Source organism: Acomys minous, assembly GCF_964271855.1.
Source record: "Acomys minous genome assembly, chromosome: 9".
Classification (NCBI taxonomy): domain Eukaryota; kingdom Metazoa; phylum Chordata; class Mammalia; order Rodentia; family Muridae; genus Acomys; species Acomys minous.
The window spans coordinates 67578244-67606085 of NC_140490.1; the positions used below are offsets into that span (position 1 = coordinate 67578244).

The window sequence follows — 27842 nt, forward strand, 5'->3', positions numbered from 1 at the left end:
TCAAGACCTCTTAGTTTCTCCCTTTCTTTCATTTCAGCTTTAACTTCTGCCTCTAGGACTTTAGTTCCTCAAGGGCCAGTGATGAAAGAATTTCTATTCTTTGGAGGACCTAAGGAGGTCTGCATTTGGACCTTAGAGGTTACCACTTCTTGGTAATCTGGAGAAGGGATGTTGTTACCCAGGACCCAAAACTGTATGAGCAGTAAGCACACTTTAGATTTACAATATCCAGTCCTAAAATTAGCCAAACCCAGGATTTTCCTCCACGATAAAGTCATTGAAAATGTAATGACAGAAAGTCATGGACAACAGCATAACAGTTATCTGCACAAAAGACAAAACAAAAACAAACAAAATACCTATAATATTTTACCTGAAAAAAAAACCCAACAAACCAATGACAAGCTGGTGTGGTGGCCTATGCCTATAACCTAACCCCTTGGGAAATGGAAGCTGAGCTACAGGACTCAAGGCCAGCCTGTTACATAGTGAGTGCAAGGCTAGCCTTATCTTTTGCTTTTTAAAAAGTTGCTAGCCCACAGTTGCTGCCCTGCAGAGTGGGTCTGTCTTCTCTTCTGTCCTATCTAGGACACTCCACACTGCTGAACTCTTAGCCATCAGTCATGGCCGACAACAGGATCAGCTTCCAGAGCTAGGACCTTGTATCCTATCTTGCACTTTGCTCTTCTAAGCTCAGAGACCCTTTTCCCTGCCAGACCTTTGTTCTTTGGTTTGCCTGGCAAAGGCTTATTAGAGATTTAAGAAATCTTTTGGTTTGGGGTATTCATTCCGAGTCATCATCAGGTTTCTCTGCACTTTCATTTAGACTGTTGACTAAGTCAGAGTACAGATTAGCGGTTTACATACCACATTTAAGAATTGCCTGAGGTCCGTTCATTCCCCCACCAGGAGGAAGCCTTGGGCCGCTTTCCTCATGCATGGCAGTGGCACTGGAACTGAAGGCTCCTTTGAGGGACCTGGGCATTCTCCCATAGAGTGTTTCCTCTTTTCAGAGGTGAAAAATCCCTGGTTTCTTAGGACCTGTTGAGGCAGCTATTTTCCTTTCAGTGGTTTCTGCAGTAGTGGCAGCCATTGGCCCTTTCAGCATGCTCTTCTGGTGGAGTTCCACCACACTGGGGACCTCATAAGTAAAAAGGGCTTACTTAGCCATAACTTTTGGGACTCAAAGTCCAAGGTCAGGTGGTTCTATTGGTTTGGCTTCTGGTGAGGGCTCCCTTGTTAATGTCACTGCATGGCAGAGGAACAGAGCAGGAACCAGGAGTATGCAGAGGGGACCAGGTTCATGAGTTGGCCTGACTTTGTAACCTATAGATGGTTGTGAGCCACCATGTGGTGTTAGAAAGCTAATCCAGTGGAAACAGAAGGATCCAGAGGGTCCTAGAAACCTACAAGAAGAACATTATGATGGACAGATCTCGGCCCAGGGATCCTGCTCAAACTATGGCACCAGCCAAGGACAATACATGCAGTAAACTTCAAACCCTGACCCAGATCTAGCCAATGGACAGGACATTCTCCACAGTTGAGTGGAGAGTGGGGTCTGACTTTCACATGAACTCTGGTGCCCCATATTTGACCACACCCCCTGGATAGGGAGGCCTAGTGGCACTCAGAGGAAGGATAGCAGGCTACCAAGAAGAGATATGATACCCTATGAGCATATACAGGGGGGAGGAGGTCCCCCTCAGTCACAGTCATAGAATAGGGGAGGAGAGTAAGGGGAAAATGGGAGGGAGGGGAGAGGGAGGGAGGAATGGGAGGATACAAGGGATGGGATAACAATTGATATGTAATATAAATAAATTAATAAAATATATTTTTTATAAAAAGAAAGCTAATCCAGGTCCTCTGTAAGAGCAACAAGTGTTCTTAACCACTGGGCCATCTCTCCAGCCCATACTTCTCCCTTTCTCTTCTCTTCTCTTCTCTTCTTTCTCTCTCTCTCTCTCTCTCTCTCTCTCTCTCTCTCTCTCTCTCTCTCTCTCTCTCTCTCTCTCTCTCCTCTGTTCTGACACAGGGTTTCTCTGTGTACCTCCGGCTGTCCTGGTAGGCCAGGCTAGCCTTGAACTCACAGAGGTCCACCTACCTCTGCCTCCCCGAGTGCTGGGATTCCAGGCGTGCACCACCATACCTGGTCCATGCTTCCATTTCTTAAAGGTTTCACCCCCTCAGCACTGACTGACACACTGGGCCAAGCTTCCAGCACAGGTACCTATGGGGGACATGTGCAAATCGTATCCAAACTGCACCAGGTGCTAACCCGGTAGTCTCAACCTTCCTAATGCTGCAGCCCTTTAATACAGCTCTTCATGTTGTGGTGCCCCCGCCCTCCCAACCATACAATTATTTTTGTGGCTACTTAATAATTGTAACTTTGCTACTGTTGTGAGTCATGATGTAAATATCTAGTATTTCCGATGGTTTTAAGGGACCCCCGTGAAAGGGTCAATTGACACCCACAGGTTGACAGTCACTAGGCTAACTCCAAATAAACCACTGTAGTCTCGAAGTGCTTTTGAGCATGTTGGTGGAGTGGGGACGGTCATGTTGATTGTCACACGGGTTTAGAAGTTTTTCCAGCTCTGGGTCTCACTAAGCTTCATGAACCTGCTCAGGATCGACAGCGGGGAGGAGGGGGGTGGGGTGGGGGGGTGGGGGTCACGGCACGGATGGGTTTTCCTGGTTTCAGGGCGTCTCTATTACTCTTGTCATTGGTAGGGTATTTTTTGCTACTGTTAACTTGCGTTTTGACGATGGGTGGTCCTACTCTCTCACACCCTTCTCCCTTTCCCATATTTATTCCCCCACTTTCCCTTCTATCAGATTCAGTGCATCTGGTTTTAATGTTGAGGTCTCTATGTCCATGTATTAATGAAAGGAACTCTGAAACTCAGGTGTGTCTTAAGTTCTGTGGAGTGGACAATAAATCTACTGACACATTTTTATTTCCTTTAGGGGGCGGGGTGAAGGAGTGTCAACACTGGATCTTATGTAGTGCGGGCTGGCCTTTTACACTCCAGCTAAGAATGACCTTGAATTCTTGAGGGATTACAGGCATGAGCCAGCATTCCGCTTTGGTTTTCTTTTTCCTTTTTTTTTTTTTCTTTTTTCCTTATTCTGCTTCAAAAGCTTAACTCGCTGTGACTTCCAAGTGAGTTTTAACACATTAAGCTTAAGTAAAACGTAAGGATGGTGGTAACTTCCTCATCTCCAAATTACATATTTCATCATACATATGGACTTTTCCAGGAAGTAGCAATCTCAGCTCCTGGAAACAATGGACACTTTCGCAGCTACTCAGGTCAGTCTACCTTCACACTTCTAGGAGCTCACCGCGTTACAGGACACAGACTCCACCATCAGTCACGGGATACAGGAAGCGAACGCACAGGCGGTCCACGCCTGAGCATGCGTGGACAGCAGCGCGCAGGCGCGGGACGGCTCGCGCAGGCGCGCTGTGCGGTTGTCGAGGTGCGTTTACCTACACGGGTTCCGGCATGCCGGGCCGGCGTCTCGTTGCCGCCTCCCGGTTGCATGCCCGTCATGGAGTGTCTGCGTTGCCTGCCCCGGCTGCTGCCTCGCGCCGCGCAGTCCCGGCGAGCCCTGTGCACCGCGGCTGCGCGCCCGAACCCCGCCGCCTGCTGCAGCCGCGCGATCCCGCTGCTCTCCGGGAGCCAGAAGGCTACGAGCGCGCCCCACGCTGCCGGTACGCGCGTCCCGCGGGGCCCGCGGCCTCAGCCTGCCCCGCCTGCCCTTGGCCACGCCGTCCTCTGCCTGGCTCACCCCGCGGCAGTTCTCAAGCCAGCACCGGGAGGCCTTGATTGTGGTTTCTGTTTGTTGAGACAGAGTCTGTCTCTGTGTAGCCCAGGTTGCCCGCAAACTGACAGCGTTCATCCTGTCTCCACCTTCTGAACGCAGCAGTTAGAAGCGTTAACCGCTTAGCTGGACTCCTTTGGTTTGTTTGGTTATTGCTTTAAATTTAACGTTTAAGAATTTGCTGAGCGTGAGTGTGACTTTCTCTGAATCTGTGTGTGGTCAGATGACAGCTTGCCCGAGTCAGTTCCCTCCTGGATCAAGTTTAGGTCGTAAGGTTTGGCACCATGCATTTTTGCCGGCAGACCCATCGGTTTAGCCCAAAATCATGTTCTTTTATACAAACTCTTCCTTGGCACCACCTCTCTCCCCTCCTGGCCTTTTTACCTTCATATGCCCTCTTCTGCTTTCAAGTCACAGAATTTTGTTAAGTGGGGATTTTTATTTGTTTGTTTTGAGACATGATCGTGCTGTAGCCCGGGCTGGCTTGGACCTAACTGGCTGTGGAGCCCAGACTAAACTCGAAGCTGTGTGGCATGAGCCACCATGATTAGCAAGATTAGGGTGTTATTAATTCTGTTTATTCGTTTTCGTTCTCTCTCTGTTTATATGTGAGCACACGTGGAAGACAGAGCTCAACCCCAGGCGTCTTCCTCAATTCTTCTCCATCTTAGTTTTTGAGATTGAACCTGGAGCTTATTGGTTTGCCTAGACTGGGTGTGCAGTGAGCCTCAGGGAGCCTCCTGTGGCTGTGTTCCCAGAGCCAGAGTGATAGATATGTGCCCACTGGCTGTTAAGTGAGTATTTGGAAGAATTTTCCAACCGAGCCATCCCCCAGCTGCATGGAGTTTATCTGTAAAAAAGAAATCTATTTGCATTTTTATAGGCAGGAGTGTTTGTCTGCATGTATATATGTATGTCACATGCGTGCCTCGTGCCCTTACAGACCGAGAGCGTCACATGCCTTGGAACCGGAGTTACAGATGACTGTGAGCTGTCCCTCATGGCTTCTAGGAAGCAGACCTGGCTGCTCTGCAAGACTAGCAAGTGCTCTTAACCACCGAATTCTATCTCTAGCCCCAGGTCTTTGATGTGGCATCAGAAGGGCAGCTGGTGGTGTGCCTTTTCTTTGGTGACTGTGCTGGCTAGTTTTATATCAACTTGACACAAGCTGTAATCCTCTGAGAGGAGGAGTGATTGAGGAAATGCCTCTTTAAGATGTGGCTGTAGGAAAACCTTTAGGGCATTTTTGTGATTAGTGACTGATGTGGGAGGGCCCAGCCCGTTGTGGGTGGTGCCATGCCTGGGCAAGCAGTCTTGGGCCCTATTAGAGAGCAGGCTGAGCACAGCTACGAGGATAATGCTTGGGAACCAAGTGGTCTGCAAGGCGCAGGGACTTTGAGGATAAAGAGTGAAATCCAGAGTAGTAATCCAGGTGACACCTTAAATCCTGACAAGTGTTCAGTCCCTAGAGCTTGCATGGTGAAAGGAGAGAACAGACACCTGCAAAGTGACTTCTAACGGCCACAGTGCTCACATGCACCTTAGGAAAAAAATGTAAGTTATGGCTGGGCGTGGTGGTGCACGCCTTTAATCCCAGTACTTGGGAGGCAGAGGCAGGCGGATCGCTGTGAGTTCAAGGTCAGCCTGGTCTACAAAGTGAGTCCAGGACAGACAAAGCTACACAGAGAAACCCTGTCTCAAAAAAAACCAAAGGAAAAAAAAAGAGTTGTATTTATTTGTTTGTTTAACTTCTGTGCAGTGCTTGGGACAAACCCCAGGGGCTTGTGCATCTTAGCCTGGAACTGATTGCCAGTGACCTCTCCAATCCCCTCAGTTAGCAATGTGTGAATTCAGTCCGTGGAAGTAGTGGGAAGGAATAAAGACGGAATGATCAGGGGAGAATCCTGACAGAACACGTGTTTCTTTTGGAGTAGGAAAAAAATTTCTAAGCACAAGGTGTTCTGAAGGCTCCGTGTACTGTGAGAGCTGCAGTTGAGCTTCCTGGAAAACCAGCCATGATCGCAGGACATTTATTCTCTCGTTTTCTTCGTAGGTGCTGTGACCCGCTTTAGAAGCTCTGATGCCTCTCAAGCCACTTTAGCCAGCGTGGCCCAGGTGTTCGCTGTGGTGAGTACATAGCATCCTGGAACTCAAAACAGGCACCAGCTGTAAAAGGAATTTTTATTCGCCTGAAGTAATTGTCATCTTTGAGGCTTATTGCCTCTGTCAGCTAACCTAGGCCTAGCCATGGAAGCTTCTAGCCTCCATAAAATCTAACCTAGGCCTAGAATGTTTTCAACCTCTGAGACTGACTGCTTAATAAGCTCACCCTTTCTTGTGCTTTCTGAGCTCTGAGCTGGCTGGTTCAACTCAGCTGTTCTGGCTCAAACTCCTCTCCCAGCTGACTGATTCTATCTGGCTTCTCTTTTGGCCCCAGAATTGCTCTGCTTGGCCTCAAACTAACTCCAGCAATCTGCTCTGATCTTCTGGCTCTTTCTTATTCTCTGGCTCATTCGGTCTTCATCTGAGTTCTTTCTCTCTGCAGCCTGCCTCTCTATTACTGTCCTGGTAAAAATAACACTTACACACACACACAAACACACACACACACACACACACACACACATCTATCTCTCTCTGTCTCTCTCTCTTTCTCTCTCTCTCTCTCTCTCTCTCTCTTTCCTTCTCTTGCCCCTTAAGTAGCTCCCTTTTCCTGTCTCTTCTCATGAGAGTTAGGTATATCCTGTTCTGTCAAAACTTTCTCCGATTTTTCACTTTTTTCACCTTTTCTGCCCCTCAAAAGACATCACTTTCAAATATGGGTGTTTCCTTTTACAAACAAACTTTACCTTCATTGTTTGGGATTAAAGGCCTATACCACCATGCTGAGCCTAAGCTTTTATTTACCTGAATCTTGCTCTATACCAGGCTGGCCTTAAACTTACATATCTGCTTGCTTCTGTCTCGGATTAAAGGTGAGTTTGTATTCCAGCCAGATCACACAGACCTAGAAGGTCTTTGGATATGATCTCTTGCCGGAGCAGCCATGTTCTCAGTTAAAATTCCTCTAAATTTCCCATGCTTATTAAGTTGACAAGTATTTGTCTTTTGTTGTATTTGGTCAGTGACACAAGTGCCTGAGAGCTTGCTTAGCGGTATTCTTGGAGCTTTACTACTGACTGGGGCTCTTGCTATACAGAATAGGCTGCTCAAATGACAGCTCAAAAGTTTTCTCCTTTTCAATAAAATGAAAAGCTTATGGAGCACATGTTAAGGGCTCCCACCAGCAGCCAAGGCTGCCTGTCTTTGAGACAGGTCTCATGTACCTTCGTCTGACTTCGAACTTGCTCTGTGGTCTAGAGCAATCTTGAACTGTTCCTCCTGGCTCTACTCTCCCAAGTTCTGGGATTACAGGAGTTTTAATGTTCTGCCACACCTTCTTTATGTGATCCTGGGAATTGAACCTAGGGCTTTTTATATGCCAGGCAAGCACTCTACCAACTGAGCCACATCTCTGGCCCGAAAGTTTCCTTTGTGAACATTCCAGATGTTCTGTGAGTCTGTTTAGAATCCCTTGGAAGCCACTGAAAGGCTTGGAGGATGCTAGGAAGGCAGCTGAGTGCAGTATTTGGCTGTGTGTCCTGAAGGGCTGTCATGATCTCTACAACTCTCTGAAATGACGCAGGGGGAATTAAGTGAGTTAGTAATACATCCTCTGTCTGTCTGTCTGTCTGTCTGTCTCTGTGTGTGCATTTTAGAAAAAGGAGGCCTTGGTGGCAAAAAGTAACCTAAGTAAAATTATAAGTTGATTGCTTTTGTAGCTCATTAGGTGTTTGTGGTTTCTAAAAATGTTTTAAGAATAAATGCTTGACCTGAGCCCGATTTCCTAAGTTAAACCTCAGTGTGCTTTCTTGATGTAGGAGATTTGGACAAGTTATTATGACATCTTGTGCCTTGGTTTTCTCATAACTAGGAATAGGCTGCCTTAGGTGATCATGAGGATTAAAGTAACAAGCTGAGATAACATCGTTGTATTGTAATATGCTCATTTGCGAACTTGAAATAGACATGCTTTGGGGGCTGGAGAGATGGCCCAGCACTGCTTCTCTCCAGGAGGCTTGATTTCACTGAGTGACTCACTACCGCCTTAGCCACAGCTCCAGGGTCGGACACCTTCTGTGCTGCAGGTACATACAGAAACAAACAGACATGCTTATAAAAAGAAAGACCAAAAAGGTAAAGCACCACTTTTTTCTAAAAATGAAAACTCACAAGCCCTGAAGAGGTGCCTCAGACATAATAACCCTGCAGTAGGTGCTTTATCAGGGTTTAATTAATATTCGCTTCTTTAAAATCTTTACAGCAGGCAGGGCCTTACTGTGCTAGGTTTCTAGCCCTGCAGCACCATGCGAGCTTCTGCAGGTCTTAGCGTTCTGGAATTGATCAGGTCCACAATAGAATTAAGCCCAGCATCGATAACCCCAGCTAGTCAGGAGACTGAGGCAAAAGGATGTGCATTTCAGGCCAGCTGGGACCACACAGTGCCCTGCTTCCCCAAAACGATACAAAGTCAGATGATGAGTGAAAGGAAATTCTTTGTAGACAAATTGTTCCTGTTCTTGGGAGAAATCAACTGATTCTATTGAAAGAGTTGAGAGTGCGCTGGTTACAAAGTAACACCTTAAATGTCAATTTTATATTATGTCTTTCCGAAAAGGGACCCTATTAAAGAAAAAGGATACATAAATATCAAGATGTAAAAATACTTAATATGTTTTGGTAGAGGTATGTTTTACAGGAACACTGGAAAACACCCCGTAAATTGTTATTGGCATGGTTTCCTCTAAAATTTATCAAATTGTGTGATTTAAGTAGTTTTACAAATTTTCTTATTTTCTGCAGTGAGTATATGTGTTTCATAAATAAGTCTAAGGCAAGCCAGTCTGTATTGCAAAGATACGAAGCTTTTATTAAGAATTGACCTGGGGGTTTCCTGCTGCTTCCTTCCTCCTGTTGATCAGGCCTTTCTCATGCGAAGCAGGCTACAGTGCACTGTAGGGTTTGCTTTGGTTCTTACTGTAAGCCAGGGTCTGTGTTTCACCAAGACCAGTGCTTGAGTTGTGTTTACTTTACTTTCTTAAGTAGAACAGCCATGTATTCGCTTTTGACACCTTCAACTGTGACTGAGCAGAAACTAATGTAGTAGCCTAGTGTGTCCTGAGAGTACTGAGGCTCCTCTTCCGTGCCTTTCTGTTCATTCCACAGTGCCTGCCAGAGACTTTTTAGCTCCGAGAAGACATTTAGGATTGTGAGACAGCCACACTTGGAAACAAGGCAGGGCTTCATCACGTTTTCACCCCAGGGACTGTTGTCACGTCCTTTCCCAGCCAAAAAGTCCTTGCAGCCCTCCGAGGCTTCCCTGCTGCTCACTGATACCTCGGGTGCAGATGGATTTGCAGAGGAACATGGGAGGCACGCTTGCAGGGCCCCCACAGTGAGCATGTCCAGGCCAGTGCCCCACTCACAGCTCATGGTTACCCACAGCAAGGTTACTGGAGGCAGGACTGATTCTCATGAGTGCATGTCTAGAGGAGCCAAGTAGCAATTCAGTCCACTATCGGGTTTGTATTAGCAAAGGGATTGATTAGAAATGGGGTCTGGCTTCTAGCTTCTACAACTGTATTTAACTAAAGGTCATATATGATTTATAACTGCATTTCAATATTTAAGGCTGTTTCTCAGCACATGAATACACTACATTGAGATTAATACTTGTTTTTATGATCTATCTTTAGACAAAGTTTGACAAAGAAGGAAATGTTACCTCTTTTGGTGAGTATCTTGATCAGTGGACTAGTGAATTTGGTGAAAAATTGGGAATCATACGTTGTGCTTTGTGACTGCCGCTGTGCTAAAGGAGGTCCTTCCTCAGTGTTTGTGCTTCAGCCCTCGGGGCTGTCAGACTGTGTGCAGTTCTCCTGCATTACTTCTTTCGGGCAGGAGCCCCTTGGATGGCCAGGATACCTAGCGTGTCTGGAGGAGAGCTGACATGGAGCTGCCGCCCCTCCCTCCTGTGTTTCCTCTGTCCATCTTCCTTACACAGTCCTCTAATTCCTATTCATTCTAAACCAGAGTTAAGGTAGAATTACACCCCCGCTGCTCTACACCCCAACACTCCATCCCCGCCATTGCAGTGAGAAGATGGAGGTGTAAGGCACTGGGTGGCAGGCGTGTGGCAGTCTGCCTCTAGACTCCTAACAACGGAGCTGGGTATTGTTTGACTGAGCAGCAGAGGCTCCAATTTGACCTCACCCTGCAGCGCTGTGGTCCTTGCTTATATCCTTGTGTTTGTGTGGGAGGCTCTTTCCTAAGCTTTCTGCTTACAGCCTGTGAGAGAGATGGGTTAGCATACAAGTACAGATACTACTGTCCCCAGACTATCACAAGTTTCTCTCATCTGCTAAATTCTTAGCTAGTAAGTTTAGTTTTCAGGTAAGAGAATCTGCTGTGAATATTGACTTTTCTTAGTTTTTAGTTGTCCACTAATAAATTACCAAATTCATTCCATTCACAGATTAAGACACTGAATCTGATGCTATAGTGGTGAAAATAGAAAATGTAGGGGCTAGAGAAATGGATCCGCAATTACGAGCACTTGCTGTTCTTGAAAAGCACCCAGGTCCAATTCTCAGTACCCACACAGTAGGTCACAGCCATCAGTAGCTGGTTCCAGGGGACCTGGTGCAGCATTCTGGCCTCCATGGACACTGGCATGTCAGACACATCTGTATATGTAGGCAAAACACTAGTTAATAAAATTCATGTTCAAAAATGACTATGGCCTGGAGATGTAGCTCAGTTGGTAGAGAGCTTGCCTAGGACACTAGGATGCATGGCAGTCCCCAGCAGTAACTGCGCAAGTTTGAGGTCATCCTTGGCTTTGTAAAAGAAGTTCAAGGCCAGCCTGGGATGCATGACGTCCTGTCAGAGCAGGAGAATATGTCCAGAGGTAGAAACTGCTGCTGTGCGTGTTATTGTATTTGGTTGTGGTTTTTATGTTGGTCCCCAGTGGGCTGCTGAGCACAGTGAAGTGTCACAGAACAGAAGAGAAGGGAGAATGTGTTAGCATGGATTTGCTTTGAAGGTTAGGATGGGCACTGAAGCCTCACTTAAGCCTTCACCATAATAGTAGAAACTGCCCTGATGGGGCTGGAAGGACACTGTAGGAGCCCGTGCTCGTGAGTTCTTAGTTTTACCCACTGTTTCTCTTATAGAGAGGAAGAAAACTGAGTTATACCATGAGCTAGCACTCCAAGCCAGAGACCTGAGGTTTCAGCACGTGATGAGCATCACCACCAGGAACAACAGGATCATTATGAGGATGGAGGTAAGGGCCACGCTGCGTGTTCACCACTTAGTCCTGGCCTTTCATTCAGTGTGTAGAGTAAAAGAAACTTCACAAAGCTGGTGCACACGTTTAATCCCCACACTTAGAGGCAGCGACAGGCACATCTCTGGGTTCAAGGCCAGCCTGATCTACATAGCAAGTTCCAGAACAGCCAAGGCTATGTAAAGAAACCGTGAAAGAAAGAAAGAAAGAAAGAGGGAGGGAGGGAGGGAAGGAAAAGAAAAAAGGAAGGTAGGTTTTGTACTGAGTACACTGTAAGAGTAGAACTCGCTTTCCATAGATTCTGTTATATGATCACCAGGCATGAAGCTGCTCTGTTTTCTGTGGGGAATTCTGACTGTGGTCTTCACTGGCCTTTGAATTTAGTCTGCAGTTTCTGGAATTACACAAAAGAAAACTTGATATTAACTTATTTATAAAGATACGGTCTTGTGTGGCCAAGGCTATCTTAAACTTACTGTGTAGCTGAGGATGAGGTTGACCTGATCCTCCTGCCTCCCCCGCCCCAGTGCTGGAACTGCAGGCACAAGCCAGCACACCAGCTGAAACAGATATTTTTCATTTTCGTCCTCTTGAGGGCAGTTATAGTATCGCCTTAGCTACCAAGAAGCATCTGGTTTTCCATGTACGCCAGGATTGTCTGTTAAATTTTAAGACCTTAGTTTAAATTTGTGTCTAACACTTTGTAAAAGTCATTGTGTCTCACGCCTACTCAGAGGACACTGAATGTATTGGATCTCTTTGGGTTCACATGGACCCTTGTCATCTGGACCCATGAGAGTTTATGATCCTGAAATAAGTAAGAGACCGTTTAGTGGTGCTGGGCCCTGAAGTATGCGTGTACTTGTTTTTTTTAATTTGTCTTTGATCACATTTTTGTCCTTGCATCTAGATTTAATTAAGATAATCACAACAGAAGCAGTCTGCTCCCAGAAAATCTTCTTCACTCTTGTTACCATAGCCAGCACTTCTAAACAGCAGCTCTTTGACTAGATAAGCGTGTGTGAGATGAAGTAAGTCAAACAGGGTTAGACTGTGGGACCCAGGTGATGGATATATACTAGACAGACAGGCAGATGACACTGTATCACCTCTCAACTTTTTCGTGTGAACATTTTCTTATTTAAATGTTGGAAGGCATATAGAAAAAAGATCAGTCCTAATTTCTGTGTCATGAATAAAGTAATCATGGGCTATTGTATCTTTTTTCCCTCCAGCATCTTTTTAAATTTTGTTTTAATTTTTATTTTGTTTTATGTGTAAGGGTGTTCTCCCTGTGTATATTTCTGTGTACCACATGTGTGCAATGCTCTTGGAGGCCAGAAGAGGGCATCAGATACCCTGGGACTCGAGTTATACTGATGGTAACTGCCACATGGGTTCTGGGAATTGAACCTGAGTCTCCTTGAAGAGCAGCCAGTTCTTGTAACCCCTGAGCCGTCTCTCCAGCCTTCCATATCTCTTTCGGATGTAAGAAATGTTCTGATTTCATGCTGTTGTAGTTTGAAGCACTGAAGCTATGTCTTGTCTGTAATTTCCAATTAATTCAGTGAGTTGGCAATATTTTCCAAAGGAACCACTTCCCTTTGAGCCAAACATCTTTGTTTGTTTGTTTTTGAGACAGGGTCTCTCTGTGTAGCCATGGCTGTCCTGGACTCATTTTGTAGACCAGGCTGGCCTCGAACTCACAGAGATCCACTTGCCTTTGTCTCCCCAAGTGCTGGGATTACAGGCATGCACCACTATGATTAAACTAAATTACTTCTAAAAGTCTCCCAAAACTTGACACACACACACACACACACACACACACCCTTTTTTAGCTCAAGGACCATTTTTACTGGAGTAAGAGAGGAGAAAACAACAGCAGATATCAGAACGAGGGGGATGGATAAGAAGAGAAATACTCGGGCTAGAGAGATGGACGATTGGTAGAACACTTGTTCCTCTTGCAGGGACCTGGGTTTGAGTCCTAGCACCCATAGAGTGCTTAACAGCGATCCAGAACTCACATTCCAGGCAATCTGATGCCTTCTAGTGACCTCCACAGTCACCAGGCACACAGGTGGTACACACATGTACACTCAAGCAAACCACACCTAAAATAAAATGAGTAAAATCTAATTTAGAGAAAGAGTTCCTTTTGCCTTTTGAGTTGGGGCCCAGGAAAGCAAGCAGCTCATCCGCTGGCAAAGCAGCTGTATGGGGGGTTGGGGGGGGGAGGGAGGGGGGTTCAGAGAAAGAGTGAAACTATCCAGAGTAAGGGCAAGCAGGCCTCTTATGGCTGGGCTGGGGTCCACATAAAATACAGAACGGGAAGGAAGTTACACTGTTGAGTTAGAGCTCTTCATGGCTTTGTGATGGGGATCTACAAGCTTACTTTGTTCTCTTGAGATAGCAGTCTTCACTTCAGCTCCCAAGGGCTGGCTTCCAGGCACTGGCCTTTGCTGAGCCCCTGCATGGTTACTTAGGGAACTCGATCTTTCACTCAGTCCCTGTTTCCTCATGTGCATCCAGCCAGATGTCTTGCTTTGGGTCTGGATTTTTTAAGACAGGCTTTCATGACACCAGGCTGGCCGTGAGCTTGCTCTGTAGCTGAGCATGCCCGCGAACATCTGCTCTCCTCCACCTCGCAGGTCCTGGATTGTGGGTACACATCTGTGCCACACCAGGCTGGAGTCTTAGTAAATATCTAATCTGTGTAATTCCACTTCTTCTGACAGCAGCTTAGAATTATCAATGGTTACCTATATTTGAATATATTTATAAAATAAATATTGGTTTGATTTAGTTTTAGTCCAAAAGCAGTTTTATGAATTTACTTTGTCCTCCAACTTAATAACTTGCATTTGTATGATTGTATGTGTGTGCGCACACATACATTCTTTCTGTTGCTTTTCCAGTATTTGAAGGCTGTGATAACTCCAGAGTGTCTTCTGATACTAGACTATCGGAATTTAAACTTGGAACAGTGGCTGTTCCGGGAACTGCCATCACAGCTGGCTGGGGAAGGGCAGCTCGTCACGTACCCGTTGCCGTTTGAGTTCAGAGCTATTGAAGCACTCCTGCAGTATTGGGTAAGCCTGGTCTGACAGACTGACTGGAGTTGTTTTGATGTCAAGTGACTGGAAATGTTAGTAAAGATATTGGCTCAGGACCCCCAGGACCATGTTCTCAGCACAAAGGAGATGCATTTGCACTAAAGGGACAGAGAGCAGGGAACGAGAGACAAACACAGGAGTAGAGGACAAAGGAGAAGAGGAAGGAAGAAGACTGCCTCAGGATAGAGAGGAGACATGGCCCATAGGAAAGTGATGACTTTTAAAGGTACAAGGAGGACCCTGTATTAGGATGAGGTGTTTAATTTTAACTAGATATGTTAATTAGGCCAGCCAAAGGGGGCTTTGGTTGCTGGGCCTTGATAGCTGGGCTTTAGTAGTCAACTTCAGGAGGAGGAAGTGGCCAAATAAGGGAATAAACCTTGGTGGCAGCTCTGGAAATGCATCTAAAGGCTTTTAGCAAGGCAGAGAGAACGGGGACGAAGGGCAAGGCCTGCCAGAGCCCCTTCATGGGCAAGTTAGCACTGACTGTTTCAAAGCCACTTTCCACAGCCACATCAGAGTCCCTTGTAAGGCTCCGCCAGGGAGACAGAATTTCATTCTTCAACGTTATGACTGACCCAAGTAGAACTAAAGACTCTGAAGAGGAAACTGGGGCAGCACATTTCAAATTGGCTCCCTTTTATACACTTATATCCTTTTACGGTTTTGTTTGTGGAATCAGGATCCCCTGTGTATGTACACCAGGCTGGCCTTGAACGACAGTGGTCCACCTACTCCATCCCCTCTAGTGCTGGGGTCACAGCTGTGTGCCACCACGCCTGTCTGTGTACTTCAGTGACCACATCATGGGATGAGAATTCAAGAGACCTTAAGCTGTACGTTGAACTCTGAGCACCTTTCACATCATTCTTCCAAGAATGCATCATTGTTAAATGGTCCTCTGTTTCCAGTATCATTCAGCAAATGGCCCTCTGTTTGAAGAACTCAGGAGGATGCCACTTATTTGGGACCTAGGCTGAGAGCAACCACAGCTCCTCTAATGGCCCTAACCCCATACATCAGTAGTCACCGGATTCCTGGAAGTTGAATAGGCCCAATCAAGGTGGACACTGTCTTCCTAGCCCCTTCAGTTTTTTTATGATCCCTCCCCCAATTAATCTGGAATGTACTATTCAGGAGGTAACTATAATTTGGAGTCAGTGCTGGGAGCATATTAGCCAGAGTGGGAGATGGAGGGGACATTTACGTGGTCAGAAGAGACTGGTGAACCTAGTACTCTCTGTCAGCTGTTTTGCTTTAATGAGGGCACAGATGATTCCCTCTCTACTCGGGTTATAGAAGACCAGCACAGTGCAGGCAGTGGTCTTTGACAGGCTGGCCTGGCTCAGGCATTCATAGTGTGGGAACACATGCTGTCGGCATTGGGGACAACAGAGGGAGCTCGGCGGTCTAGTGTAAAATAGTAAATCTTACCTGTAACACGGGGTCCCCAAAAGATTTCTTTCTAAAAGAGCACGACAGTATCAAGCCAATCATCACCAGCAGAGTGGATTCTGCTGCACATAATAAGAGTCTGTAGCTGCAACTTCCAAGTCAGAAGAGGAGTCGTGCCTCTGAGATAAGCCAGCATGGAGTCTTAATTCTGCTGCTTTATTCTGTTAGTCTTGTGGTTTTTGCGAGGTGATGTGGAGCTACCTCAGTCCTACCTGCCAGCCCACTGTCAGTGTGTCCCTGCTGAGTACCAGCCATGCTTGTGCTAGCTTAAGGAAAGCACACTTTGGACTCTGCAGTGATAGATAAAGTCCTAGTCAAGCCTCAGTTTTCTTCCACCTCCCAAGGCCTGGAATTACAGCCGTACGACAGTATGTGTAGTCTGTTCAGTGCTGTGAGTCAGACCCAGGACTTCATGCATGCTGGCAAGCTCTCTGCCTCCTGGACTACATCTCCAGCCCAAGTTTCGCCTGTTAAATGGCTATAGTCCATAGCAATTTTGAACTGTGTTCTGTTTACAGAAAACATATTAATATGAAATGCGTGCTTTGACATGAAATTTAAGATTAATTTTGTTTACTGTGTATGTTACGTGGCTATGTGTGTGTGTGTAGGTGCCAGCAGAGGCCAGGGGGTGTTAGGTCTCTGGGAGCAGGAGCTACAGTTGTGAGCTGCCTGACACGGGTCCCCTGGAAGAGCAGGAAGTGCTCTTAACCCCTGAGCTTTCTCTGCAGCGCCCGGATGTCAGGTTCTTGTTGTAACACTTCATCCCCGAGTCCTTTCATAGCAGCTGTCTATGGAGGAGACTGTTAGGAGAGTTCACTCTGAGCCTGGAGACAGCATTGCGTTGCTCTTCTAACCCAGGAGGTGTAGCTTTTAAGTCATCTCTAAGTGGGTGTTCTGGCAGGGGCTGTGTTCTGAAATGCTGTCAGTATTTTTGGCTAATACAAATGTCTATGTTTAATCAGAGGCTTCACTGATCCTAAGTTCTAAAAAGGTTGTTTTAATTCTTATGAAAGGCCATGTTGTTATCTAGATGAACACCCTTCAGGGGAAGCTTAGCATCCTGCAGCCGCTGATCCTGGAGACCCTGGATGCTTTAGTGGACCCCAAGCACTCTTCTGTGGACAGGGGCAAACTGCATGTCCTCCTGCAGAATGGCAAGAGGTAAGTGCGGGTGGCTGGTCATGCTGGTTGATGTCTGCAGAGAACTGCTAACACAGATTCACATGTGAAGCTAGTGTGCATCATGTTTCCTAACAACAGCTTTCCACGATGTACTCACAGTGTCAGCATTGCCGTATTTTCTTTCCTTTTCTTTTTCTTTTTCTTTTTCTTTTTCTTTTTCTTTTTTTCTTTTTTTTTTTTTTGGTGGGGGCAGAAGGCAGGATTCCAGGGAAAATGAGACATACTTTATTATGTATCCCAATCTGACCTTGAACTCAGTGAAGAAGCTTGGATTTGCTGTAGTCTCCTGCCTTAGCCCCCTCAGTGCTGGGAGTTAACTTTTCATAATGAAAACCTTTATTTATTTTTTTTTAAGTGGTGTAGGTGGAAGATTGACCTTAAAGGAGCACACAGTCTAATATTAATCAGAAAGACACTGCACAAAGCCCTGCCCAAGGCCCATCTGTCATCCCCTTGTAGCTGATGCAATCTCCATTTTGATAGCAAATTCATGATCTAAATTCAAACTCACTTATCCCTCACTCAAGGGTCCATGTTCATTTTCTAAAATCATAATTCATCCCAGGACTAAAAGTTATGCTTTAATTAATTCATGTCATACTTTGAACAAATATACTCTGAGATTTGTACTCCCCAGCTTTCCTTGACAATTTAACAGGTAAGGGCTGTGGCTGCGGCTTTACCTGGTGTGTGTGAGGCCTGGGTTCAGTCTCAGCACATTATGGTTACACATGACAATGCAATGTGACAGGAGTGCGATTGTTAGAGAGATGGCTCTGTGCACCTCTCCCTGCTCCTATCCTTTTTGCATGCGCGTGCACACACACACACACACACGCACGCACACACGCACACACGCACACACACACACACATTCACACCCTGCACCTTCTGAGTGCTAAGAACAATCTTAGGTCTCTAGGACAGAAGCCACTGAGCCACCTCTCTAACAATCACACTCCTCCCCTCGTGTCATATTAGCTGTCAATGTTTTGAATATTTTTTCTGTGGTGCTGAGGACTGAAGCCAGGGCCTTATACACACCAGGTCAGTGCTCTACCACTGAGCCGCAACCACAGCATTTAACTTAATTTTTCAAGGAAAGTTGGGGAGTACAAATCTCAGAGTATATTTACTTAAACTCTGACACAAATTAACTCAGGTAGATAGCTTTGGTAGTAAGCACCTTTGCCTATTGAGCCATTCACCAGCTCAGAAAGAAAAAAGAAAAACAAAATTAGTTTTTATTAAATTTTATGTGTGAATAGGGGAGAGAAGGTGGAGAAAGACTGTGTGCCCATGTGTGGAAGTCAGGACAGCTTGTTGGTATGGGTTCTCTCCTCACACCACGTAAGTCCCACATATTGAACATAGGCCATCAGGCAACAGGCATTTTGGCCTTCTTGAGCCTTCTTACTGGCCCTAGTTCAGAGCAAAAGTTAATGTTTATTTTATGTGGATGAGTGTTTTGCCTGCATGTATGTATGAGCACCGTGTGTGTGTCTGGTGCCGGGGAGGTTAGAAGACCTTGGATCCCTTAGAATCGGAGTGGGAGCCAAACTTGGGTCCTCTGCAAGGGCAGCGAGAGATGAGAACTGCGTAGACACCTGTCTCCTAGGCCTCCATCCCAGGCACACTTGTAAAAGGGTTTGTTGTTGGTGTCCGTTTATCTGCTGTTGGGGTATTTTTATCCGTTAAGAATAATCCAAGCTCCAGGCTGGATTGCTCTTTCAGAGGACCTGAGTTCCATCCCAGCACCCGTATCTGGTGGCCCTCAACCATCTGTAGTAAGTCCAGCTCCAGGAAACCAACACTCCGGCCTCCATAGGCACATGCACACATGTGGCATAAGTACACACAGACACACATAAATATAAATTACTAATTTTGTAAAAGAATGCTCGGACCTGGGTATGGTGTCCTACATGTAATCCCAGCACTCAGCAATCTAAGACAGGAGGATTGCCTCAAGTTGGAGGCCAGCCTAGGCTACAGAGTGATGCCTCTCTCAAAAAGAGGTGAAGGGAGCAAGTAATTTGACAGCGCCCTTGTCTGTCCTGAACAAGGGTCAGCCTTCAGAACCTCACATAGAACTGAATGGTCTGTCCCCTCCCCGCGTGTATCTCACAAGCAAAACTATGACCTTGTAGCCTCTTCCTGACTATGCTTCATAGGCTTCCTTTGACTTTCCTGAAAACCTCCTCAGTGCACCTCTTCACACCTTCTGATCTAATTCACTGCAGAGCCTTTAGCTAAGGGTAAACACCAAGTATGTACCATACCTTTAAGTCTCTAGACTGATGTAACCTCAGCAGCCACCAAAGTTGTACAGAGAGCTGTGTCACTGGCTAACTTTACTAATATGTTTGGGTTTGGGGATGGTTACTTTGTGTAATTACTGAAATGTTCTTACCAGTGCGCATTAAGTGATAGATGAATTGCTTATCAGATGCCCTACACACTGTTCTTACAGTGAGTGGCACATGTTTATGCTGCTGATCTCTGCTGTGTAACCTTTCCTACAGTCTCTCCGAGTTAGAAACAGACATTAAAATCTTCAAAGAGTCGATTTTGGAGCTCCTGGACGAGGAGGAGCTGCTGGAAGAGCTCTGTCTCACCAAGTGGAGTGACCCAGAGGTCTTGTAAGTATCGCCTTGTGTTGACGCTTCCTTCGGGTGAGCCTGTCTTTTTTTTTTTAAACAGAGACTAGGGCTTTTTCATCTCCAGACACTTGGCTTGCACGTGCCCCAACTCAGTGAGGCTGCATTGAGTGCACATTGCATCCAGCTGCTGGGCTGAAGAGAACATAAACACTGCGGTTACCCTCGGGATGGCTCGCTAGGCAACATGCACACAGTGAAATACGTTCCCCGAGGAGCAAAAGGCAGTGGTTGCATGGTAGAGGACAGGAGGAGCAGGCAGGCAGCATGGATTGGATTCCGTAAGCCGTGTCTGGTATAAACACACAGCTTACAAACTTTCTGATATATAACCCTAGAGATCATTTGCTTTTGAGGAACAGATCTAATGGAGCATGGTCACTGCTATATGTCATAAAGTAGGTCCAAGAAACATCCACAGAGTATGGAACTCACTGTCTGATCTACACTACTAGACAGTGCATTTAAGTCACTGGAGACCAGTCTTCTCCAGCAGAGAGCCCAAAGCCTGTAGAGAAATGCACCCTTAGACAGAGGCACGCTTGTAAGTACTCTGCTCATCTTCAGCTAGCAAGCATTAAGAAGCAAGGAAAGAGGCTAGTGAGGGGGCTCAGCAGGTGAGGGAGTGTGCAAGCCTGCCAACCTGAGGTCCATCCCCGGAGTCCATGTAAAAGTGAAGGAGAGTACCAACTGCACAGTTGTCCTCTGACCTCCACGTGTGCACACTCACACTCACCATAAGCACAATAATACATAAATTCTTTTTTCTTTAGTTTCCCCTAGACAAATCACACAACCCTCTCTTCCCAACATTTAATTTGTACAAACATGCCAGAGTAGAGACACCAGGGCTCAATGCAATTCACATTTACTAAATCTGTCCTGCAGGAAAGGCGATGCCTTCTAGTACGTCACAGCCTCAGGCCAGCCAGAGCCGAGGCATCCAGATAGGCTAGAACTAGACACTCCGCGCAGGCTGCGCTCAGGAAACAGATATCAGCATGCCTCCACTCGCTCATCAGGGAGGGGAGAACCCAGCTTCTGCTGCACTTGACTGTATTCAAAGGGAAATCCTCTTTTTAGTGTTTATGGGTGTTTGCCTGCATGTATGTCTGTGTGCCCCTTGTATGTTTGTGCTCACAGAGGCCAGAAAAGGGCATCAGATCTCCCAGAAGTGGAGTTACATACAGGTGGTTTGTGAGGCACCAAGTGGGTCCTAGAAATCAAACCCAGATCCTCTCTCTGGAAGAGCCTTAACCCTTGACCACTGAGCTATCTCTCCAGCCCCAGGAAATGCTCTCTTCAGTTTAGTCTGCATTTTCTTGTTCTTCCTAGTGGCCTAGGATTTGCACTTTCTCATCAGTATTCACATTTGTATTTTCCCGTACTTACATTTGTCTTTCGGATTGGGGCGGTGGAGCACAGTGATGCTGACTCACCGGTGTAGGGCTGAGCGCATCATGCTTAGGATCAGATGACACAGCTTCTCACACATGGGAAGCCGTGTCACTGCTGAGCCGAGGCTAGCTTCCTGACTGGCGGCTGGAGTTGGGGGAGTGTGTGTTGCACCTTCTCAGGTTGTGACTGTGGTAACTGAATTGAAGTGAGAAGAGCAGCACTGGGATTGACCATGCAGAGGAGATGGAGCTGCTGCTGGAAAACTACTACCGCTTAGCTGAGGACCTTTCCAATGAAGCTCGGGAGCTCCGGGGCCTGATTGACGACTCCCAGAGCATCATCTTCATCAATCTAGACAGGTGAGGCTGCCCTGCAGAAGACGGTAAGGACCAGGGTTAGAGTAAAGCCCCTTTTAACAAAATGTTGTTTGGAAGACATCGCACCATCACCTCTGTGACTGTCCGTAACTGGGCTTTATTAGTTACCTAACCCAGCTGAAGCAGCTGAAGGGAGTGCATGAGTTATATTGAGGTCCAGTCCATTGTGACAAGGAGGGGCAGGGACATGAAGTAGCGGTCACGTGTCCACTCAGGAACCAGAGTGAGGTAAGCGGTGGTGCTCAGCTCACTGTGTCTCCTTTCTCCTACCCAGGCCCCAGCCAGGAAGTGCTACCACCCATGATGAGGGTGGGTCTTTGTGTTTATAGTGACTCAACCCCTGTGGGGGACAGTATTAGACATCACAGGAGGGCCTTCACTGGTCTGCTGGACTTGGGTGTTTGCTGCTCTGAATTGGTGGTTTTCTCTCCAGCCATCGCAATGTGATGATGAGGCTGAATCTCCAGCTGACCATGGGAACCTTCTCTCTCTCACTCTTTGGACTAATGGGAGTTGCTTTTGGCATGAATTTGGAATCTTCCCTTGAAGAGGTGAGAATGCAATTGTTTAAGTGACTTGCAGGATTGTATTTTTCAGTGTTTAGGTGATTAGATTTTTTTTTTTTTTTTGAAGTATGGTGTGCTTTGTTTGTTACCTTTCTCATTGCTGAGAGAAATACCTGGCAAAGGCAACATACCAACAAAAGGTTTACTTTGCTCACAGTTTAAAGGCATTACAGTCCACCATAGCAGGGCAGGCAAAGCAGCAGAGTCACGTGGGCCACATCAGGAAGCAGGTGATTCTCCCTCTCCTGGGTGACTCCTACGATTAGCTATCACGTCTGCACATTTGCATAAGGAGCTAAATGTAGACTGTCAGTCACTGAGAATCCCAGCAGCTAGCAATGGCCCCTGTGTGCAGCTGTGACCAGAGCCTACAGTGCCTTGTGGCCTAGGACATGTAAGTACACAGGAGAAGCTGACCGACACAGCCACCGCCCTGGGAGGCAGTGGTAATGAAGGATTTTATTTTTAGTGGGTGTGGCCTGTACCTGGGATAGGTACTTATTTGATGCAGTCATCACAACTCTGAAATAAATGGGAAAATAGAGGCTCAGAATAGATAGTTTGTAGATCTATAAAATAAGAGGATTTCAACCCAAAGATAACCGCTTTCTACTCAGCCCTCTTGACTTTCCATCTTAACAGAGGACTGGACACCAGGGCTCCTAATACCATGGTCGCCTGGCATTTTCAGGGTAGTCTTCTAGCAATGACTGAATGTACAGTTGGCATTTTAATGTTTGGCCCTATGTCCTATGTAGTTTATTGTTTCCATGGCTGTCACTGTAATCTAACCAACACCATCTCTCAGACTACCACACATTTGTAAAAAGTGGTCTTTAAAAGACTGATTGTCTGAACCTTCTGTATAAAGGTATTCCAGTGCTCCTGAGCAGCCTCAGGGTGAATCCAGACCCCCAGGTCTATAAACATCTAATCACTTCTCCTGGCTTCACCTTAGCTGTGTCCTGATCAGTTCTCACAAGTGCTGCCTCCACAGCTCTCCCCTCACCTCCCAGGCTTGTAACCCACCTGGTTCACTCCTATTCATTTCCCAGGTCTTAGCTTTTGTTAAGAATCACGCTTGTGTCTGTATGCTGGTAGAAACCTGAAAATAGGAAATACAAAATTTCTTATAATTGTAAATGTTTTGAGGACCAATCACTACATTGACAGTGGAAAATTCCATAGCTGGTATGTTGTGGTGTCAGTCAAGATATGGGTATCTTTGAACTAATACGGATATATAATGAAATGTATATATATAATGATGTGAAATATGTTTTGTCTTTAGACACCAAAAGAAAATAGCATTGTTAAGTTACTCGCCCCCACCAAGAGAAGACATATATAGCTAATCTGTATTCCTTCCTTTTAAGAGTTAGTAGGTGAGCTTGTGGAAGAGAATAATTAATGTAAGAATGGTGCTTTCTTCTTATTTTCTCAATATTATAAATCCTTAAACTGAAGTATGTTTTCATCCCAAGGAGTTGAGATGGGGTAACCAATAAGTTATCCTAGCTATAACTAACCCATAAGCTAGCTCTGTTTTATGCTTCCCTCTAATATTCTTGCTTGTTTTCCTCCAAAAAGAAAAGTGGTTTTGATTTTGTTTATATTTCTTTCTGACCCAGATGTGGTGGTGCACACCTGTAGGCTCAGCCCTTGGGTAGGGTATGGCGGTAGGATCAGCCTGGGCAGCAAAACCTTGATTTCCAGCATTTTCCAATAGTTGCGTTATGCACAGTCCTTGGTACAGTGGAACCCAGCTGTGAAGAGAATGAGGCATGGCCCTGCCCTGGCCTTGGGGCTTTGCTGCAGGCCTTGTTCCCGGCTGCTGTTGTGATGACAGGAAGGGCTCCCCTTACCTCTGGAGACGAGCTTGTCTATGAGGAGCCTAACCTTGTATGATCAGAATAAACTTTCTCTTTCAGGATCATCGTGTGTTCTGGCTGGTTACAGGAATTATGTTTATGGGAAGTGGCCTCATCTGGAGGAGGTTGCTGTCGTTCCTTGGAAGACAGCTGGAAGCTCCTTTGCCCCCTATGGTATGGACTGGGGGCTCATAGCAGCACTGCTGGGGTATCTGCAGTCCTGGGCCCAGCGTCAGGCAGCCTGGGCTCCAGTTGGCCCTGGCTTTGTAAGCCTATACACAAAGCCTATGCACATTCTCCTTACTTTCCCTTCTGTTGGTCCAGGCAGCACTCTGCTTCCTGTGATTTGGAAAGTTAAGTGAGGTGAGATGCTTAGCAGTGTCCACGACACAGCAAATCAGTTGGAAATGACTTGGTTTCTGTAGGACACCGGCAAGCGTCTTACAGGGTCAGATGCTCATCACTGTGCAGGGCTTTCCCGTAGCCATACTGACACCTCTGTGACCATGTGGGAGCTGCACCTCCCTTCTTACCTTGTACATGGAGTCAGGAACCCTGGAGCAAGCATACAGGCGCGAACCTGCACAGTCCTCCTCCCTTGTCATCTGGTTAGTGGCTCCCCAGAAAGACACAAACTAAAATGTGTTTCCTGCTCTGTTTAGATGGCCTCCTTACCTAAAAAGAGCCCTGTGGCAGATAGAAGAATGGAAGTGAAAAACAGCCTCAGGCCAGAAGGACTTGGAGCAAGCAGGACTCTCCTGGCAAGCCGCTAGCAGCAGCCTGGCAAAGATTCACACGCTTCTGAAGCTGTTACCACTATCTAGGGAAAAAAGGCAACTGGCATATAAATTATGCTGACTGAAAATACTATGGCATTCACAGCACTAAAAGTTGATTGCGTCTTCGGAGTTCTGAGACAACGTGCTTTCTTTGTAGAAAGCCAAAATCTTGTGTCCTACCAACGTTGAATGCTGTTTTTATGGGCTTTTTAAAGGCTAGATTGATTTGTTGCGAGACAGACTTACCTAGATTCAGTGCTGTCATACATAGCACAAAACGAGCAGCTCTGTGCTGACGCGGCCCGGGAACTCCCCGGAGCCCACAGTTCCTGAGCTTACGGGCTGCAGTCCTCACACAGGGAGTCCTGAGCTTCTGACTCAGGAAAGAAAACTGGCAGATCTGTTAGCAAACTTGGGAATGTCAGTCCTCCACAGAGCCTTATTGCCAGGTATTTGCGCTCTTTTTATTTATAAGAGAAAGAAAAAGGAAGTTTGATTTAATGTCAGCGTATGTCGATTTCAGTTAATTAAGATTGTTACTATTTTTGTTTGGTTATAAATAGAACCTTGGGAAGTGAAGTTGAAACAAAGTATTCTCTTATAATGTTAAGGATAATTTTTTTCTATTTTTCTTTGGTTATAAATAGAATCTTGGGAAGTAAAGTTGAAAGAAAGTGTTTATTCTCTTACTATTTTAAGGATAAAACTTTTTCTATCTTTCTTTGGTTATAAATAGAACCTTGAGAAGTAAAGTTGAAAGAAAGTGTTTATTCGCTTTCAATTTTAAGGATAAAATTTTTTTCTATTTTTCTTTGGATATAAATAGAACCTTGGGAAGTAAAGTTGAAAGAAAGCGCTTATTCTTTTACAGTTTTGTAACTGTTTTGATCATTGCCTGATTTAAGATTGTCATGCCACACCTCTAAAAGAAAACATAGACAGCCAGCCAGTGTGCTTGCCTACCTCCCAGCGTTGGCAGATGGGCTTGTCAAACAAGAGGGTAGCTGGTGTAAGAGTGGTGGGCTCGCTACCTTCCCAGTCAGAAGCTCTTGGTTAGAACATATGGCGGAGAAGGGCTTGCTTGGCCCCTCACCAGTACTTGGTCCTTGAGAGGCTGCCGCAAGAAGGTGAGTGAGGGTTTGAAGTCAGCCGGGGCTACAGAGTAAGTTCTAGGCCAGTGCAGGTTATAGAGTGAATTCCAGGCCTATAAAGTAAAACTGTCTCCAAGCACCAAATAAAATGGGGCTGGGGGTGCTGCTCATTGGCAGAGTGCTTGCCTCATGAACGGGGCTATAAGTCTGAGAGCTCTCATCCTAGTAACCGTGCAGCCGCCTTTGTATGTTTCCTGAAGATTTCATACAGCTGTGTGCTGGAACATTAAAAAGTGTGCTTCCCAAAGTGGTGCACTTGTGAGATTATAGAAGGCTAGAGCAACTCAGCCTGCAGGGTAGGGATATTGAAGCAGGACACCCACCCCAGATGTTGGGCACCTGATACCCTAATAGTGGCCCACAGGGATGGCAGGTCCATTTCCTGGGTAATTACTCCAGTAGAAAACCAAGTTAGAAGAGAGCTCCCCCTCCTGTGTGGGGCTATGAGAAGCTGGTCTAGGGTGCTGAGCTGGCCTGGTATCCAGCCGAGAGTGGCCCCCTTGCTCCTCTGGGTGAGATGCTGGAATGTTACTATGGAAACTGTGTCAGCTGAGTTCTTTGCTGATGTCTGGGTTTCACAGCACACTGCTGTCATCAGCCTTACACTGTGAAGTCTTAGATTTTGCTCAGCTGAGATATATAAGAATTAAAGTCAATTTCATCCCAGGTCAGACAGGATTGAAGCTCATTTTTCCTTGTAGTGTTAGTTTATGAGCTTGAATAAAGTAATTGTCCCTAGCAGTGGGACAAAATGTAACTGCTTCTCAAATAAAAGGACAAAACAAACAGTTTGTAAAAATTTTAAAGGTAATTAGGTCAGGTACGGTTTTCAACTGAAACTGCTACGTAAAGGAAATGTTGTAAAATATCAAATACTGAGTTTTATAAATGAGCAAGCAGTCACAGCTAGCGCCGAGTGTGAGCAGGGATGTGTGATAGTTTTGAGTCTGTCTTTGTGTTCAGAGCTCAACAGAGGTCATCTTATAAAATGATGCCTCCTCGTGTTGCCTTGACAGGAGATGTGGAGTGGGCACTGAACAGCTCGCACCGGCAGGCTGTGTGGCGGGGCCAGGAGCTGCGCTCAGCTTTGTTGCTTGGAATGGCAGCACTAAAGCTACATTTGAACTTCACTGTGATAATTTCAGCAATGCCAGAGAGGGGATCTGATGGAGGGGTCGGGTCTAGAAACCTGAGCTCTACTCCAAAGCTGTCATCCTGACTTCATGGTCTGGGAATAGGCATAAAACAATTCCCATTGTACTTGAAAATGTACAGAGAAAGATAGAAAGCCAACACGGAAATGTCTGTTGGTGTCTTGAGGTCAAGATCACCAAGTTAAACAGTCCTATGGGGGAGGGGCCTGCTTCAGCTCGCTCCATCTGTGTTACTAAGTGGGGCTGATTCTCAGAACTGTTGGCGCTTGGTGGCAGATTTTAATCCAGCTGTGAAGGGTAATGCTCAGACTGTCATGTGTTGAGTTTTTTTTTTCCTATATCAGGTTTTTCCATAATCTTTTGACCTTCAAAAGTGGGTGTAGCATTTACTTTCTCACAGAGGAGTCAATATATTAAGTATCCTTTCAAAGTGAAGATGTGTTTGAATATCTGTAAGCTTTCTGCTTTCTTTATCTGATGCCTGCTATGTGCTAAGTTCAGACATTGAGCCAAAGACAAGCTCTGTGCCCAACCATGGTCATGTTTAGACAGGCTCTGGTCAGTTAGTGGGGCTAGCACATCAGCTCAGGCTTAGGGAGCCCCTGCCTGCTGTGTGAGGGCCTTGGGCTGATTTGCTATCATTAGCCAAAAGTCTTCTGCTGGCAGTGGTCTTCTGATAGGCTGCACCGCCAGTTACTACCCAAGGACAGACCAGTGTCTTTGTGTACTTCTTGCTGTGCCTCAGGGGGGCTGTACAGCACACACTCAGAGCAGCTAGTCTGTGCCTTCTGGGGTGAGCGCTTGTGTCTTGTCCCCCTTTCTCCACTATGAGTTGTCACAGTGGAGTTACTTTTCTTTGGTTTCTCCTCGTTCTCTAGGCAGAAAAATCTCTCTCTGAGT

General features: G+C 46.1%; 1 protein-coding gene across 1 annotated transcript; it reads left to right on the plus strand.

The window, feature by feature from the left end:
- The first annotated feature begins 3465 nt into the window (after positions 1-3465).
- Positions 3466-27377, plus strand: MRS2 (magnesium transporter MRS2). The gene is made up of 11 exons (XM_084794059.1): positions 3466-3727; positions 5891-5964; positions 9633-9669; positions 11112-11224; positions 14149-14322; positions 16835-16965; positions 19512-19628; positions 21251-21403; positions 21855-21972; positions 23919-24032; positions 24521-27377. The coding sequence occupies exons 1-11, from the start codon at positions 3556-3558 to the stop codon at positions 24629-24631; spliced, it is 1314 nt and encodes a 437-aa protein (XP_084650185.1). The 5' UTR covers positions 3466-3555; the 3' UTR covers positions 24632-27377.
- The last annotated feature ends 465 nt before the right edge of the window (positions 27378-27842 follow it).

Excerpts from the sequence above, each read along its gene's own strand:
- MRS2 (XM_084794059.1), top strand. The coding sequence starts at position 3,556 with ATGCCCGTCATGGAGTGTCTGCGTTGCCTGCCCCGGCTGCTGCCTCGC. Across the intron at positions 16,966-19,511 it reads CTCCTGCAGAATGGCAAGAG|TCTCTCCGAGTTAGAAACAG; the intron begins GTAAGTGCGGGT and ends CCTTTCCTACAG. Across the intron at positions 19,629-21,250 it reads TGGAGTGACCCAGAGGTCTT|TGAGAAGAGCAGCACTGGGA; the intron begins GTAAGTATCGCC and ends ACTGAATTGAAG.